Source organism: Geospiza fortis, unplaced genomic scaffold (assembly GCF_000277835.1).
Source record: "Geospiza fortis unplaced genomic scaffold, GeoFor_1.0 scaffold166, whole genome shotgun sequence".
Lineage (NCBI taxonomy): Eukaryota > Metazoa > Chordata > Aves > Passeriformes > Thraupidae > Geospiza > Geospiza fortis.
Window position 1 is genome coordinate 10,839,642 of NW_005054310.1, and position 17,600 is coordinate 10,857,241.

The window sequence follows — 17,600 nt, forward strand, 5'->3', positions numbered from 1 at the left end:
TCTAGACTGAAATCTCTTAAGGTGGGATTTTCAAAATCATTTTGCATTTATGCTACAATCCTGCCATTGTAATCAGTGGGAGTTACAGATATTCCTTTAGGGGAAACAGTTGGGTCTCTGCTAAATGCTTTAGAAAATCCTTATCTTAAACTTTTCTGTTGAAGAGGGAATATAAAAAATGGCAGACTTGAAAGAAAGTGGAGATTAATTAAAGCTTTTCTTAACTTCAGCTGTCAGGCAAAATATTCTTTAATATATTTACTCTGCCTAACTGGTTGAAAAGTATAAAAAATTACAGGATGTTACATGGAGTAACCCTGATTAATATTGTAATATGTATTATTCCATGGAATTGGAAATTACAAAACAAATTTTGAAGAAGATGAATCTTAGGTTCTTAGGTATGGTTAACAAAGTTGACGGGATTTAAAGAAGAGCTGTAGAGGAAGATGGAGGGAGTAAGGGTAGGCCTGCCATGAAATATGTGTTTTATCCACCAACTTGTCTTTTTTGTCTCAAACCATGAGATTTATGGCTTTTGTCCTTCTGATTCTCTCCCTGATCCTGCTGTGGGAGGGAGCAAGAAACTGCTCTACAGAAATTGTCATTTATGACTGTGCTGAAGAAAGAATTAGAAAATGAGGACCAAGAACAGCATGGATGTGTGGGAGTATATGAAGACAAAAATCAGTCAAGCAACAGGATTAGCAGGGAACAAACTCTTGTAGACCTGGCTCTTGGTATCCCCAGCTTTGAACTGAAGCTGCTGCTGGTCATTAATGACTCAAGCATTAACTAAGGATAAACTGTGTGATGATAACTCTCTATGAATAATTAAAACACAGGTTTTATTTTGCATTTAAATTAAGAAATATCTACAGACAAAAATTAATTGGGGGAATAGCAATCAAAAATTTTAACATAAATATATGGAAAATATAAAATCATAGACTCTTTTAGGTTGGAAAAGTCCTTTAAGATCATGAAGTCCAACCCAGCACTGCCAAGTCCACCACTGAACTATGACCCAAAGTGCCACATACACATGTCTTTGAAATGCCTCCTGGGATGGTTACTCAAACACTTCACTGGGCAGCCAGTTCGAGTGCTTGACAACCCTTACAGTGAAGAATGTTTTTCTAGTATCCAGTCTAAACCTCCAAGCACAATTTGAGGCCAATTTCTCTTGTCCTGTTGCCTGCTACTTTGGAGATGAGACTGAGCCCTCACCTGTGTACAACCTCCTGTCAGGTTGGTGTGGAGAAGGTCCTCCTTGGCCTCCTTTTTTTCAGGCTAAACAATCCCAGTTCCCTCAGACACTCCTCATAAGACTTGTTCTCTGATCCCTTTACCAGTTTCAGTGCCCTTCTTTGGACACTTTCCAGCAAATAGTTCAATAAAGTTACAGCATTTGCTCTTTAAAAATAGTGTGCATATATTGCGATTTAAATTAACTCTGCCAATTAGAGTTTAAATGAGTTAATATGAAATCTTAAAGAGATTAACCATCTGTCATTTCTCAAATGATCTTAATGAAATAAGTCTTCCATATTGCACATAAAATTGATACTAATTTTTGTCTTGTACATGAACTATAGGTGGGGAAAAAAACCCCTTGTAATTAAGATAAACTCTAAGTGGGCATTTAAGTGTGTTGGCTATTGTTAATTCAAGTAAATCTTATCTGTTGTCACTGCCACATCAGATAGCCAGCTGGCCACCATGGTTCTGTAGTTCTGTACTAAATCAATGCAAAGGAGACAGAAGGCCAAAGTAATTTCAATTTTTGAATGTAGAGAGATCAAAAGGGAAAAATACCTAATATATTCTTGTTTTTTAAATTATTTTAATTTAATCTGGGTTCACAAGTTCTTTGCGGAGCAGTGAATATCTGTTGCATCATGTTACAAGATTACAATTGAAGGGATGTATTCTATTTAAATTTTTGGGAACTTTTATGCATTTCTGCACCTTAAAGATGATCTCAGCCCTAGTTTTCCAGTGTTGTTAATGGATGATTCAGCAGAACTGCCACCGTATTTTCCATCCCTAAGTAAGGGATGCAACTCAGTTGTCATTCCTATTTGCTATTGGATTGGATTATGATTATTTTTTTTTTCTTAGACCTTTTCAGAGTCTGGATACACAAGGCAAATATTGGGAAGGCTTGCAGTGTGCATGTAGGAATTTTTTTACAGACATTTGTTTTTAATCATAAAATATGCAGTAGGAAGGGGCTGATGTTGCATAGTGCGAATGAGGAGGCAGGTGCCACACCTTGTGGACAACATATTAAATTTTACTGAGTTCAGCAAGAATCTCTGCACAGATAACAAATTTGGAAAGACAGGTCCCCAGCTGTCACTGCATTGAGATGCATCACAGCATCTAGTAGGTCTGGATCAGTTTATTCCACCAGTCTCACTCTGTAGGGTGCGATGTTTCACCCTAGATACCCTTCTGAAGTAAAGTTTTTTCTCAAACAAGCAATAAGAAATATTCTGAAATAGTATTTCACAATAAATCCAAGTAAAATAAAATCGTCCACCTTTACTGTATGTGCCTGTATATATAGATATGTATGTATATATATTTTTGTGTGTATATATGTATTTGCGCGCACAGATATGAAAAAGTAAATCAATTTTATCATCACATAATTTTTGCCTTGTTGTCTGCATCCTAAGAACTGTTTAATGAGACATACGTAAGCACTTACTGTTATTCTTACCATGAGGCAATAGCAAATTTTGGAGTTAAAATTTTTTCTCTATCTAGAAAGATCTCATTCCAGAGGTAGTTTAGTCAATATAAATAGAGTATTTAAAACTTCATTTGATTCCCAGAACAGAGCTGTTATGAATTTCAGCACTGTTGAGCATAAGTCCTGGACAGTGCAAAATGGATTTCAAATATATGAGATAATAAAGCTTTAGAATTCATTGAAACCAGTGCATTTGGTCTTTGTACACAATGTTTATGCAAGTTCAGGATGGGAAATCATTAAAATTTCATTAAAATTTCATTAAAATTTCTCTGCAAAAATAATTTTAATTTCTTTGCCTCTGTAATACTACTGTCTCCAGCCTGTCCCTATCTTCGTTACAGTGTGCAGTGAAATAAGTATGGACCATTGATTTAATGTGACATGTTTTCTAAAGATTTTTGAAATAAATAGCCTTGAGAAATAAAATTTTGGCATTTCTAAATTAGGCAAATAATGTTTCAAGACTGGTTTTTGAACTTAAAAACCATATTGCAGCTTCTCTTGTAATGATTCTTTTATAAATTGCTCTTTTGCCTCTTTATAATGCATGGTCCTGTCTGCTTCTGCAGTTTCTGATTTGGTATTTAAGTTTGCTCAACTCAGGAGCTGCAATTTTCTCATTTTTCTTTTAAGGTGACTTTCCAAGTGTTTGATTAAAAAAAGAAACCAAAGTGATAAGCATGAATTAAGGAAGAATTATGAACAGAGCACCACCCTTTTTATTAGGAATAAGTATTTCTGTTTTAATAAAGCTGAACAATCTGTCTTGTTATCAGTAGTGATAAACCTGTTTCTGCTGGTCTCTAAATTGGTGTGGATGGTGCGCCAAGTGCTGAAAGAGTAGATGCAGTGACGTGGTTTCTGTACAGGATTTTTTCAGATGTAGTTTAGCCATGTAAGCAGCCCATAAAAGAGCCAGTCCTGAAGCGTAAGCTGTCTGCTCTGTTAGGTGTCACTGTAGAAAGCATTATGAAGAAACACTGTGTTTAAATGATTTAATTTGTTATTGAAGCTAAGATCAGATGATACAGAGAATCAAATTTAGATGGATTGTAGAACCTACTGATCCTCTTTTTTTTGCTGATTTTTTTGTATTCCAATAATATAAAAATCTCCTTTAATTGGATCACAGATTTTCTCCTAACTCTGAAACATTTTCTACCAAAAACGACATGTAAACTTCAATCCAGGAATCATTTATCAAACCATGAATTTTTAATGAGTCAGTAATATGTGATTTCAATAAAAATAGATCTAAAGTTTGAGCAGGTAACCACAGAAGAAGTGATGGCTGTTTCAATACAGTTTGTACAGAACCATTCTCCATCAACTTTCTTGCATGAGGATAAGAAACCCCAAAGCTTAGGTAGAGTAGGATACCAGGCATATTACCTTTGCCTCCAAGTCCTGCTATTTAGCCCATGGAAAGTTAATTTTTTGATCTTGCATGCTTTGCGAAAAAAAAATCCATCTTCAAAGACTCAGTAGTTTTTCTTACTCCCCAAAAAGCAAGTGTTAGGAAGGCACACTCAAATGTGGCAGTCATCTCTTTATATGAAGGACACACATCTGTGCAAATGATCTTCAAGGCTCTGCTCCTGCAAACCTTGGTGGGCTTTCAGAGCTGCTCCAGCCACACACATAGAGCCCTTCCTCCTGCTGTGGCAGTCTGCAGCCACCTGCTGCTCTCTAATATACTCTTTTCCCTCGTTAAGAGCTGCTGTACATGCCAGGGGTGCTTCTGCATTCCTAAGGCATAAGATGGATGGCTGTGCTTCTTCTTTGAGCATGATAATTAATTTGTCAAATGTAGTTATTTAAGCTGAGTTTACCAGTGTGATGTATTTCTTCTCCTGAGATACCAAGATAGTGTCTTTGCATGGTATTTTGGCCTGCTAAATATGTTTCACATATTCTCATAATAATTTTTTTCTTGCGTTTAATTTAAAAATTACAGAATAATTAATAATTACTATTTAAATAAAAACCATATTTGAATAATATCATAACATTAACATAAAATAAGAAAGCCAGGATACTGTTACAATATAGATTGTACTTTTAAACCAAATTTGCATGACCATTACTTTATTTTTCTATTATGGAGTGGTTTCACGTAAATTCTGTTTCAGCCAGCATAAGAGATTTCACTATGTTAGGAGGTCAGAGTCAAATATTGTTAAGTGGATTTTAGAGGGGCTGGATCATTTGGTGAACAATAACAATTTTGGTTATTCATGCTGAGAGCAAAGTAATGAAATCTCATGCTGGAGGGCAGAGGCCTGCAGCCTGTGCTCTGCTGCACCCAGTGAGGGTTGAAGGGAGCATGATTGGTGATACAAGAGACACGACTCCTTGTTTAGAAGAGGGATATTAGGTTAATGTTATTAAAAACCAAAAAAATAAACACTCAACAACAGCAAAACCACAAAAATAAAACTAAACTTGTGTAGCATTTAAAATTTATTTGTTATATTAAGGTAAATTTCCTCCTTTTAAATAACAGGTCCTTGCCATTACTAGAGGAAAATTTGCCTCTGCTGATGGATTGGATATGTGTCATTCTGCAAGTTTTATACTCCTACAGTTTATGGCCACTATTGAAATAGCATGTTGAAAATTTCCATAGTGATTTGCAAATGTTAAGACATTAATTTTCTTGACAACTCAGTAGAATATGTACAGTCATTATTTATAAAGAGGAAGATTCAGTGCAGTCTTCCCCCTCAAAATGGAGGAAGAAAGGGCATCTGATTCCAGATTTAAGACTTTGCTAAATAGCCAGAACTGGTCTAAGCTGCACTAATAAAATTCACTAAAGCCTGGGCAGAATGATAGCTATGAAAACTTCACACGCAGGTTAGCCCATGTGTGCTGATTAAAATTAAAAGTCTTTATGTTCCCCAAACAGCTGGTTTTCCTGAAATTTAAATTTCAGGGCTCTGAAATTATATGTGGATGGATGAATACTATTGATTTAACAAAAAATGCAAAGAGTATTTCCAGAAGATGGAAGCATTTTATTTTGACACCTACAGACTAAGATACTGCATTTTGAAAATAATAGAGCTTTTCATGTATCATTTTGAAATGACACTTTAGGGCATCTTATTTTAAGATTCCATTTACCATTTCTTAAAAATCACAAACTAAAACATTAAAAAGTTCTTGAACCTAAATACTTCAGCAATGCTCTTTTTTTCACATTGAGTAGTGCACTGCAAGCCAACACAAAATCACATTCTCCAGACTGTTAATTTATTCCCAAAAGGGATATTTCCTAGCATGTCCTAGTCACCAGACTGAGGAGTCTCATCCATCACACTCTGGTGCTAGGACATGCCATGCTAGAAGCCCCTTGAAAAGCAGGCAGACCTCTGTTTCCAGGTTATTTATTTCATCTAAATAAAGTGCTTTGTATGGGCTGAGGGCAGGGAAAACACGGGCTGCACTTTGAAGACCTGCCTTCTGCTAACCCCGCCGTTTGCAGTTTGGAGCGTGCGTCTCACACCGTTAGTCAGCTTTCTGAAGGAAACCCAAAGAATCCCACATAAGATCGACCTGCATGAATAAATTACACAGTAGAACTAGCATATGGTTTTTCAGTGTGCTAGCCAGCTCTTCGGCAAATGTTTAAGAGAATACTGTAGCCCACATAGAAAGTGTAATGATGGTGGCTCCCTGTTAATGAAGGTGGAATTATGCTGCAGTGCAGTTATCACATACTAGTATGGGATAAAAATAGATACTCTGCCTATCCCATGCTTACATGTTCACATAGGTTACGTTGCAAATAAATACTACTGTGTTTCTCTTTTTTTAATCTGGAAACCTATACAAATCTCCTATTTTTTGGTGGTTTTTAAAAATTCAGGACCATTCTTGCTTCCCTTTTCAGAGCATGACGAATGTGTAACAAACCAGCACAACTGTGATGAGAATGCGCTCTGCTTCAACACCGTGGGCGGGCACAACTGCGTCTGCAAGCCAGGGTACACGGGAAATGGCACCATCTGCAAGGGTAAGCTGCTGGAAACCTGAATTTTCTGCTGGAAACCTGGGTGAGATGCTCTGCCATTGTTGATGCAATTCTGGTTGTTTGCCTTGAACAAGACAGACAAAATGCCAGGCTAGGCACTTGGGTCCTTCACCTATATGATCTTCACAGGCATATATACACTGACTTTGCATTTGGCAGTCTGCAGTAATTTGAAGATGATGCAAACATAGATAGTAGGCTCTAAAATTTGAAGTAGTTATGTTTAATTTTTTGTGTCAGCAGTTTCTATATACGGTACACCATTCAAGGTAGCCTACAGTTACCAAGAAACTTAAGTCTGTGAAAACACTGTCAGATTTACATTGTCCATGGTCAATGACTTGCTGTTTTAATTGGATGAACTAAAAATTGTTTGGTATGTCTTGTTATCCTAAGTGAGAAAAGCAGTAGACATGGGCATACAAAACTTCCAGTACAAGTGAGGCAGTGTTTTCTAACATGTTTTCTAACATTCTGATTCACTGCTATTAGAACTTAAATTTCTAGTCTTAAAAAGATGCTTTCCCAGAGGTACAATGCTGCTTTTATTCCTGTTGCATTTCACATCAGAAGAAATTATACTTGGTAGCTGGGCCCAAATCCTTGGAATTTCTCAAGCTCTGACCACAGGATTTAGAGAGTGCTTGAAAAGAAAAGTAGTGTAGCTGTAGGGGAACGAGCTCAGATGTGAGAAGTGGGACAGATGCAGCAATATCATACCCAGTGTTCCTTGAGGTTGGGCCTCGGTGCTCTTGATCTCTTAGATGTCACAATCTAAAGGTCCAGAGCTAACATTGGTAATGTCACATAGATGCCTTCTGCTGCTATCTGTTGCCAAATCTAAGCAACCCAGAATTTCTTTAATTGCTAAGTCTAATTAAGGTCATAGCACTAGTTATTCCATCACCTGATTAACAGTACAATTTTTCTATATATACCAAAGACAAGCTCTTTGTAAAACATGGCAGCCTGGTTCACTTCCAGTCAAACGCATGGGTAGAGGGAGATGTGTCAGCAAATATGTCCTTTTGTGCTGGACTCTCTGGGGAATAAGAAGAAAGTCTTATCCTGATAAATCCAAAGCATCTTCTTTCAGAAGAACACAGCTCACTCCTGCTCTGTGCTTGGTAGTAGTCCCAAATTCTACTGGAGGGGAGTCAGCTACTAAAAGATTCTTTGGGTCAAAGAGAAGGTGCATAACTCTGTAGCACTGTGTTCAGCTCTCCTGAGTAAGAGATCTGGCTGCAGATCTGACAGTTCAGAGGGTACCTGGCCCCACTGTGAAAGAAGCTCCCTCCTCAATATTGAGAAGACAGTACGCATGAGAAGGCTCTAAGATTGTGTATTGAAATCTGAGGCATGCGCTTCTCTGCAGCCCTGGCTGGCATGCCAGTGTCCTTCAAAGAGACCTGGATATGCCTCTTGGCCCCATGTCTTTGGCAGCTTTCCATGCACTGTGCTGCCAGCTGCAGTCCTGTGCACCATGCGCCCCTGGATCAGGTGGCTTACATGTCTCAGTTGACAATGCTCCCTCACTGAGAGCTGGATAGCTCAAATCTGTAACAGTTTTCTTTGAGCCATAAGAGCTCATCAGTGGTGCTGCTACACAGAGCAGCTGCAAACCAAAGCCTGGCACCTCTGGCTGGTTACAAGTGCAAGGCTATACCAGTGCCCCAAAGCAGCTCTTTGTCTTGGTTATAACTTCCAGACGCCTAGTTTCACCTACAGTTTCTTCTGGCCAGAGCATTTCCAATTCCATATTGCAGATGCAATCAGAACAACTAACAGCTACTATGTTTTCAAGCAGAGCTGTTGCATTTCTGGGTCCACAGAAGTGACTCTTGAAAGCATACACTCCTGGAGAATGCTACACCAAAATATGTAAGCGTATCATGCCAAAGAGCAAACCCAAGGACTGACTTTAAGCTGTAAATGCTAAAAGTTTCAAATTTCTTCAGAATCCCTTGAGACAAAATTAGTATTTTTATTGTTTCCATTAAATTACTTTATAAAGGACTGAGGTAGCCAGACAGTTTAATATTCAGCTGTGCCTAGTATGTTCAGGCCTTTATTTGGGCAGCAGAACAGACCAGCACTGCCCTAGGAAGAGTCTGTTCCAAGGGAAGATGTTGTCTTTCATTGCTTCCCAGTGCATGTGAAGGAGCACATATGGGACCTGTTGTCTTCAGATGATTTACTCTAATCTCCTTCTGTAGCTCATCAGCCCATCTGGCCAGTGAGGCAGGGGGGCCATAAACCATCTCTTTGTGACCTCTATCCTTGGGAGAAGGCAGTGTCTGCGCTCTGTGCCACACGGGCGGCATTCTGTGCCAGTTCTGTGTCCACCTGCAGGGTTGCTGAGTGGGATTCTCTTACCCTTACACTGTGCTTTTGCATTTTGCAGCATTTTGCAAAGACGGGTGCAGGAACGGAGGAGCCTGTATTGCTTCCAATGTGTGTGCCTGCCCACAAGGCTTCACTGGGCCCAGCTGTGAAACCGGTAAGATTCTAACTTAATTTACAATGAAGATAATCCAAGGAGGATGTTTGAAGTAATCCAAGAATAAAGGAGAATTTAAGGTTATGCCCTGAAAGATGAAGCTGCCACTAAAACGTTACTCACTTTTCTTATATGCTTCCCAAGAGAATATATTACAGCAATTCTAATTAGAAGCACATGGACTGCAAAAATTAGAACATGAATTAAGACATCTTGGGTTTTGATGTTTCATAATTAATAAGATTATTATGGACTTGCTTTTCACCTCAAATGGCCTTTGGTGTTTCATATAAATAACAGATAATCTGACATCTGGAAATAAATTTAAGTAACTGATTACTTTTGTGCTGTGTATGTGTTCCTGGTACAGTAACCCACCTTCATCTGCAACCTTATTTGAAGACTTGTGATTAACCCAGCTTACTTTACTCAGTCTTAAGGCAGGTTTCAGTGTTCCAACTGCTTTTACCTCCTTTCACAAGCATTCCTTTATCTTCCCCTGCTACCCCTGAGGATGGCAGTATCACAAGGCTTTGTTTTAGAACTTTATTTTTTAAGTCCTAGATCTAATCAAATTATATTGCCCAGCAGAGTATGGAGAATGTTAATTCTTAGCATCTCAAGTGCCTGTAAATAATTTTTCAAAGTTCAAATTAATAGCTTCAGCACCTTTATTGCTGCAGAATTTTTAAATGCATTCTAAGCATACTTGCCTCCAGGAGGTAAAGGGAGAAAGCTTTCTGAGATTAATTGGCTTCAGTATGCCTAATAAAAGGGCAGTCTGCCACCTATGATTGACTATTGTTGCTGTTCTATATTGCCTTCAATAAATCTTCCAAACAGTAGAAAGGAGGTCATTTGAGCAAGTATTGCTTTCATTTGACTTGTAAACATATCTTGTTTAATGAAAAACACAGACCAGTCTGAATTCTGTATTATCTGGTCTATTTGAGAGGTGAGAAATGTGGTTGTTTTCATTCTTCTGTATTTGATCAGATATTCCCACATAACACACAAGGGCTGCTGTGTGAAAAGCAGCATCCTAATTGCTCATTTATTTCTAAAACAATGTTAAAAGAACAAGTTTTCAAGTATTGCTCACTATTTCACAGACTGTACATACCACAATACAGGGTACCAAGGTCTCTCCATTGTAACACTGCTTGGAATAAATTGTATGCTAAGATATTGCTCAAGTATTAAAGCAGTTAATTTGTTTTAGTGATAGCTGTCTTGTATGCTCCTTGAACTGCTCTCCTGTTCTCAACTAAATATAGCATGTGTAGTTTCAAAGTGCATAATCATCTTCTGCAGCTTTGTACTCCTATCTGAAGTGTGTGGACTAGAAGCATATTCTCCTTAGTTTCCTTCTACAGTCAATATTAATAGCCACTATCAAAGAGAGATCTTACTGGCTTTTTAGAAGTGACCCTGGAAGTCCTGCCTATACTCCCATCTTTATAGGACAAACCAGAGACACTCAGTCCCCAGTCCAGTAAATTCAAGTATCTTAAGCTGACTTAAGTTAGATTAACTGCATTCAGCCCCAAATGTCTTTCAAAAGAATCTGAGCTGCTGGCCTAACTTCCATCCTCCCTGCCCTTCAGGAAACATATAGGGAGGCAGGCAGAGGCTTGGATGACATCTTGTGCCTTTCTGAATACCTGATCTCAATGTTTAATATCAAGTTAGTATGGTGGTGACCTGATATCACATAGCTAGTGATAATGTTGCTATGATGGGGAGCCAGTTTGCCAGCAGCAAACCAATTTCATAGCTCAGTTTTCTGAGGAGAAGACCCTCTCTCCTGTTTAATTTCAGTTGAACATGGTATTTTTTTCCTGCTGTAGAAATAAATAATGCTAGAGGTCGGCCACAGGAGCACAGGTCTGGTCACCTCATGTGGAGACTAATATGCAGAGTAGGATTGTCATCTACCTGTGCATGGCTTTGAAACATGCAGTCTGAAATACGGTGAGAGTGGCAAATGGAAGAGGTATCTGGTGGGTAAAAGAGTAAAAGCTGATTTTTTTTGAGACTTCACTGTAAGAAAGAGGGTGCTGTACATAGCCTTAAAAGAAAACTGAAGCTTCAAACAGTACGCATTCACTCATAGTGAATGTAGCTGAGTTTGCTGAAGGTACTTCTCGTTAGGCTTGAAATGTTTCAAGCCTGCTGCAAATAATTTATGCTGGAAGCTTCCCTTTGAACAGTCTCTGTGTCTGCAAAGGTGATGCAATCTTCTCTAGGCAAATGTCTTCTATTGCTATCGCATACAGAGAAGGGGGAGGATTCATGTAAAGGTGCCAAATCTGTTTTAAAATTGCACATCACTTATTTCTGTTTATGCTACACATATTTTAAAACTGCTTATTGAAGAATCCTGGGATTTTAAACTTAAAATATTCAGTTATGTAGACATTGTCGGCAGATGCCGAACCTATGAATTAATTATCAGGAGATTGAATCCACACCCCAACAATAACCTAGAAAATGCAATCATCAGTTCTTACTGTTTCCTTCTGTAGAAGGTGGTTTAAGAGTTCTGTTTAAATCATTTCTCAGAATCATAGAAAAGAAAGGATGAAGTTGGAAGGGACTTCTGGAGATCATCTTGTCTCACCCCTCTGCTCAGAGCAGGGTCAAATACAACTGGCTTCTACAGCTGGCATACAGGACTGTGCCCTGTTGGATTTGCAGTGTTTTTAGGGTTGGAGACTCCACAAGTTCTCTGGGCAACCAATTCCAGTGTTCAATCACCCTCAGAGTACAAAAAAATTATTTTCATTATGTTCACATCAAATTTGCCATGTCCCTAGTCCCTTTTCTGGACATGACTGAGAGTTTCTAGCTCCTTCCAACGCTGTTAGGTATTTTTACACAGTTATAAGTTTCCCTTCAGCCTTTTCATTTCCAGGCTGAACATCTCAGCTCTATTAGCCTCTCCTGGTATGACAGATGCTCTAATCCATAAATCATCTTCACTGCACTGCACTGGATTTGCTCCATGGCTCTCCTGTACTAGGGGAAACAGTGCAAGACCCAGCACTCCAGAGAGGATCTAGCAGCATGAAATAGGGGGGCACGATCATGTCCCATGACCTGCTGGCAATAATCTTCCTAATGCAACTCTGGAGGCTGTTGGCCACCCTTGCTGCAAGTGCACAATGCTGCCTCGTGTTCAGCTCATGTCCACCAGCACCTCCAGATTGGTTTCTATCGAGTAGCTTTTCCACCGCTGCTCTGGTGCCTGAGGTTGTTTCTTAATCATTGTAGGACTTTGCATTTGCCTCTGAACTTGAAGAAATTCCCAGTGGCCAGTTTCTCCAGCCTGTTGAGGTCCCTCTGAATGTCACTATCTGGTGTAGCAACTTCTCCAAATTTCCTATAATCTGAAAATGTGCTGAGGATGCTCTCTGCCTTATTGTGCAGATGTTAAGCAGTCCTGGCCCAGCACCTGATGTTTACTTGGGTGTATGTTCATAAGTGACTAGTCTCCAAGTGGATGTTGTATAGCTCATCAGAGCTATCTGACACTGGAAACTCTGTAGGTTTTCTGTCTATCTCTCTATTTATTTATCCTGCACTTTTTAGCTTGTCTCAGGATGTTATGTGAGTATCAAAATTTTTGCTAAGGTAACCAACATGTACTGCTCTTCTCCCGTTCACCAAACCTAGTCATCTTACTTTACATGGCTATCAGGTTGGTCAGGCATGATTTCCTCTTCATGAATCAGTATTGACTGTTCCAAATTACTTTCTTGTCCTTAATCTGTTTAGAGGGTACCACAATCATCTCAGGGTGGAGGTAAGGCTGACTAATCTATAGTTCCCTGGATCCTTGCCTTTTTCAAAGATAGGAAGGGCATTTGCTTTCTTCCATTTCTGAGGAGCTTCTTTCAGTCACCTTAGCCTTTCAAAGACAATTCAGGTTGGCCTCAAGTGTGACATGATCCAGCTTCCTCAGCACTCCTGGGTGCATCCAGTCAGGTTTGATTGACCGGTGTTTTTTTTCCAGTTTATTTAGATATTGATCCTTCTCCACCATGGGTAGATTTTTCTTGCTTCAGACAGAATTTTCCACTGGTCTTGGTAACCTGGGACACCTGAAGGCAAATCTTACCTAAAAAGACCAACGTAAAGAAGGTGTTGAGCATCTCACTGTTTAGAATTTCCTTTCCAAAACCCATTTTTGCATACTCAATCAGTATCTATATTTGTCCCAAAGCCTGAGAGGGATGATGCTGTCCATGCTTAGATCCTGCCTGTGCAGCCTAAACTCTGCAGCTTTTGCAAAGAGAAGTGAAGTACTGTGTAAGTGAGAATGGTTTCATAAAATTTTTTGCTTCCAAAATGGTGCTTCTGGGGCATCAGCAGGAGTCTCATTTCTGTTGGAAACATAAAAAGGAGAATCAGCTGTTACTGCTGGTTGGCTATTTCAGTGTGCTGTATTCACTGTGGACTGTCTTGCAGTTAACAGAGCACAGAGCTGTTACAACACCTTTGAATGATCTGTTGGGAGCCTTTTAGATTAATCATGACCTGTGTTATGTGGAAATGGACCAGTGGAATGAGGCAGCAGATGGAAGACTCATATGCAGATATATCAGCCTATACCACCTTTTAAAAGAATTAATATTAAGCCATAAAAACTAGGCTAAAAGTCATCAAGTCACAAAAATGAGTGGGAGAATTTCTGTGTCTCCTCCCAGAGGATACAGATTGAGACATTAATGTTGGGGATACATTCATTGGCCTAGGGAAATGGGGTTTATATATTTAAAAAATTTTAAGTTTTATAAGGCACACCAGCACTTTATCAAGTAGAGCAGCTTTCTGCAGTGTAGAGATGAGACTACCAAGTAAATCCAAATGTATTTGTGCCTGGTTAATTAAGTCAGAAATACCTGACTTAATACTGTCTTATTTGATTGCAAAATTTTGAATTCTTCAATTGGCATTTTTAAGCGCTGTCTTAAATTGTATTTGAAGCGTGTTAGATTTAGAACCAGAATAGGATGACTTTGTTAGATTTGCTTGATGTTACTGCAACTCTCCTTTAATCTGGTGACAGAGCTTTAAGAGTGGACCTGTTCTCCTACGATATATGCATATCTGCTAGTGTGTGCATACAAGATTACTGCATTTTTGCTGCTTGTCAGCTTCTTTTTTTGAGTTTCCACACTTGTTTTGTACTTTGAGTCTTCCTATGGACAGCCTTTAATTATGCATGAGATAAAAAAGCAGAGTGTGTTGCTAGTAGTGTTTTGATGTAGTATTTGTTAACAGGTGGCTGCAAGTTTTTGGATGATTTTCTGCTATTTGAATTTCCTGCTAATGAATTTTCCTTGGTTATTGCAGGAATCATGTCCACCTGTTCCTAAACAATCCACATTCAACCTGCTGAAAATAAACTGGCAGACAAAGCTTTGAAAGCAACAATTGAGAAAAATTTTAGCTTACAGATTCTACATTAATTCAGCCATACATTATTATAACATTTGACTCAATTAAAGGTGCAACCGAATTTATGGAAAAAAGTGGTGAGTGATGGATCAGGGTGAGATGACCCTCTCTCACCTAAGCTCTTATCCGAAGTAGCCAAAGTCAAGGAAAAACTATTATTTGGATCTCTGCATTTTTTTTCCTTTTTCTTTTCCATGTATGGAAAACTTCCCCCTTAAGGGATGTTACTAAAGCAAATTCTTGCAACATTTGTACTTCAGTATGCTGAAATATGACTCAGAGAAGTGGTTTTGATAAATAATTGTTGTAGATCAGATCTTGTCCATTTTCTGCTAAGTAATCTATATAAGCTAAATAATTAATATGCATGACTATTAATCTTCTCAGCAAATCCAGATTAGTTTTTTCATGTGCACTGACCATAATAATAACAGACCTCAGGTTATTAAAGGCTGTTTTTACTTGTATTTCAAAGAAAGCTTGTGAAAATCTTCTAATTATGATTTCCTGGTTATTAGGAAAAATGTTTTATTTGTATTGGAAAAGAAGACTTTGTCAAAGTAACCGGAGAGCTTGTTAATTTGGCTGAGTTTGCAAAAATGAAGTGTTTTAGTAGTTTTAGCATGACAAGAGAACAGCTTCCATTTAAGCTCTTGATCCCTTGTGTTCAGTTCAACCAACCACCATCATTTTGTGGCCAGGTAGACTCTGAAGGTAAAGCTGTGACACAAATGGTAGTTGAAGCCTATAGAATTTGAACCAAGGCTTTAAGAACCAAAATTACTTTTGGCAGAATTCTTAAGAATTCTTGGCTGCACTATCTGTAAGCTGTGAGAGTATCACAGTCAAAACTTTCTGAGCAACTCAGGAATCTGCCATTTGCTCAGTTTTAAGTTACTGATAGCAGATTGGGATTTATAACAATAATACCAAGAGGCTGAAATTTGTGGTATAAGTATGCAAGGTCCTGCACAAAGCTGGATTAAGATGTGTGCCCTTCATAGTCTAGCAGGGGAAGCCAGTTGTGTCCTGGGGTAGATGAGTATAACAAGAAACTATTTCAGCAGAAAGCATATTAGGGTTAATATTTTCATTCTCTGAAGTCCTTAAGGGATTGCTGGGGGGTTTAGTGAAGGAACAAACAAAAGAAGGGAGCAAGAGAAGTGGAATAAACATAAAGGGAACACAGGCTCATGGACTGTCCAAAGCAAGAGTTATAGGAAGAAGGGACACCTCCCCTATTTCATTTGTTTTCACAGTCCACTGGACTTCTTTGGAATTTGGTGTCTTGAGTATTCAGGTTCCTGGTTTTGGACTCCTAAGTTTGAAACTTAGAGGATACTTTTGTCAGGGAATATTTTATTTGCATTAAGATCTGACTTGAATTCATGGAAATAAGAGGAAGTTGAGCTACTCTATAGAGTCTGGAAAATACTTCTGCAAACAAAGAGTTCCTAAGCATGATTTGCAGCATAAAACATTTTAATAGATGCCAGTGTGCCATAGGAATTCATTATGTTCTGAAAGTCAGGCCTTTGGAGTCGCTGTAAGTCTTGCATTTCAATGACAGTAATTTTCAAAGTTTGCGAGCTGTTGTAAGCTTTTCCTTTGGTGCATTAAAAAAAAAAAAAAATTGCCGAGGGCAGAGCCCAAAGAAACTCAATTGTGCCTTGCAAGTAGTTGAGATCCAGTTTACTACATGTCCAGCTCATTGCTGGACTTTGTTGCCATAGCCTTGGGGAATCACTGCCATTTTACTTCTTCGAGTACTTCCAAGTGCTCTCCATTCCCTTGGCAAATCTCCTAGCTTCCTGCCCTGATGAAATTTGGATATGTGGCATGTTGGGTTCAGAGGTTTCAGCTTTCCAGCCATAGCTTGAATGTAGATGAAAACACAGCGATCTCAATGTCCTGTTTAAACAGGCTTAACTTAAACTTTAACAGTAAATATCTAACTGTGCTTTTTATCCTTAGGAGCTGAATCTCTGAAATGGAAACACTTCTGAATTACGCTTCATTTAATTAATATCCTCTGAGGTTTCCATTTCAGCAGAAAGAGACAGGGCCCAGCTGCTAAAAATAATGTAATGATTTTGCTGAGGATGTTGAAACATGCTTTATAAATTGCATCTCTGCTACATAAAGTCACTACTCAGCTTGCACAGGCTGAGTAAAGAGTAGTCTGCATTACAGTCTTGTCCTTCTCAAAGATGGCTATGTTGCATGTCAGGTACTTATTTCAGAAGCTAGAACAGAGCTTGAACTAGCCTTGGTTTACTGGGGCAATGCACATAACTAGTGTATTTAGTGTTGCCCATAGGAAAAGCAGATAGTAGCATCATGAGCAAACTTATGGGAAGAATCCTATAGCATCAGCTTCTGTGTCTTCTTTAAGCATAGTGACTAGTTCTAACTTACACTAATATGTCACTATGATAAATTTCCAGTCAGTTAATAGGGAACCCTAATAATGAATTTTGAATATGTAATGTGTTCTGCAGTCCTATCACTGAACTACAGTTATGCAATTTGAAATAAGCATCCTCAGGTAGAATTTTTTTGGTGACTTAAGGAGAGGTTAGCAGGATATGGCTGTATGAGGTATTTCCTTACAAAGCCATATAAATGTACCAGTCACCTGAGTGATAACATTGCTGCTTTCCTTGTGGCTGTAAAAATTCTTAATGCTTTCAAAATATAAGGTGACTTGAAATTTAGACAAGAATTTGTAAAAATCAACACAGTAATTTGCACAGTCACTTTACTATACTTTTTGTATTGCCCAGGGTGAAAATGATTAAATTTTACCTTCTGAGCCGCTGTATGTA

At 38.5% G+C, this 17,600-nt stretch overlaps 1 protein-coding gene across 1 annotated transcript in view; it reads left to right on the forward strand.

Moving 5' to 3' along the window:
* The window catches only part of NELL2 (neural EGFL like 2), a 117,225-nt gene that overhangs the window by 71,618 nt on the left and 28,007 nt on the right, over positions 1 to 17,600 (forward strand). Inside the window, exons 13-14 of the mRNA XM_005419305.1 lie at positions 6,666 to 6,788; positions 9,211 to 9,306. Of these exons, the coding sequence (XP_005419362.1) occupies positions 6,666 to 6,788; positions 9,211 to 9,306 (219 nt within the window). The remainder of the gene's footprint in view (positions 1 to 6,665; positions 6,789 to 9,210; positions 9,307 to 17,600) is intronic.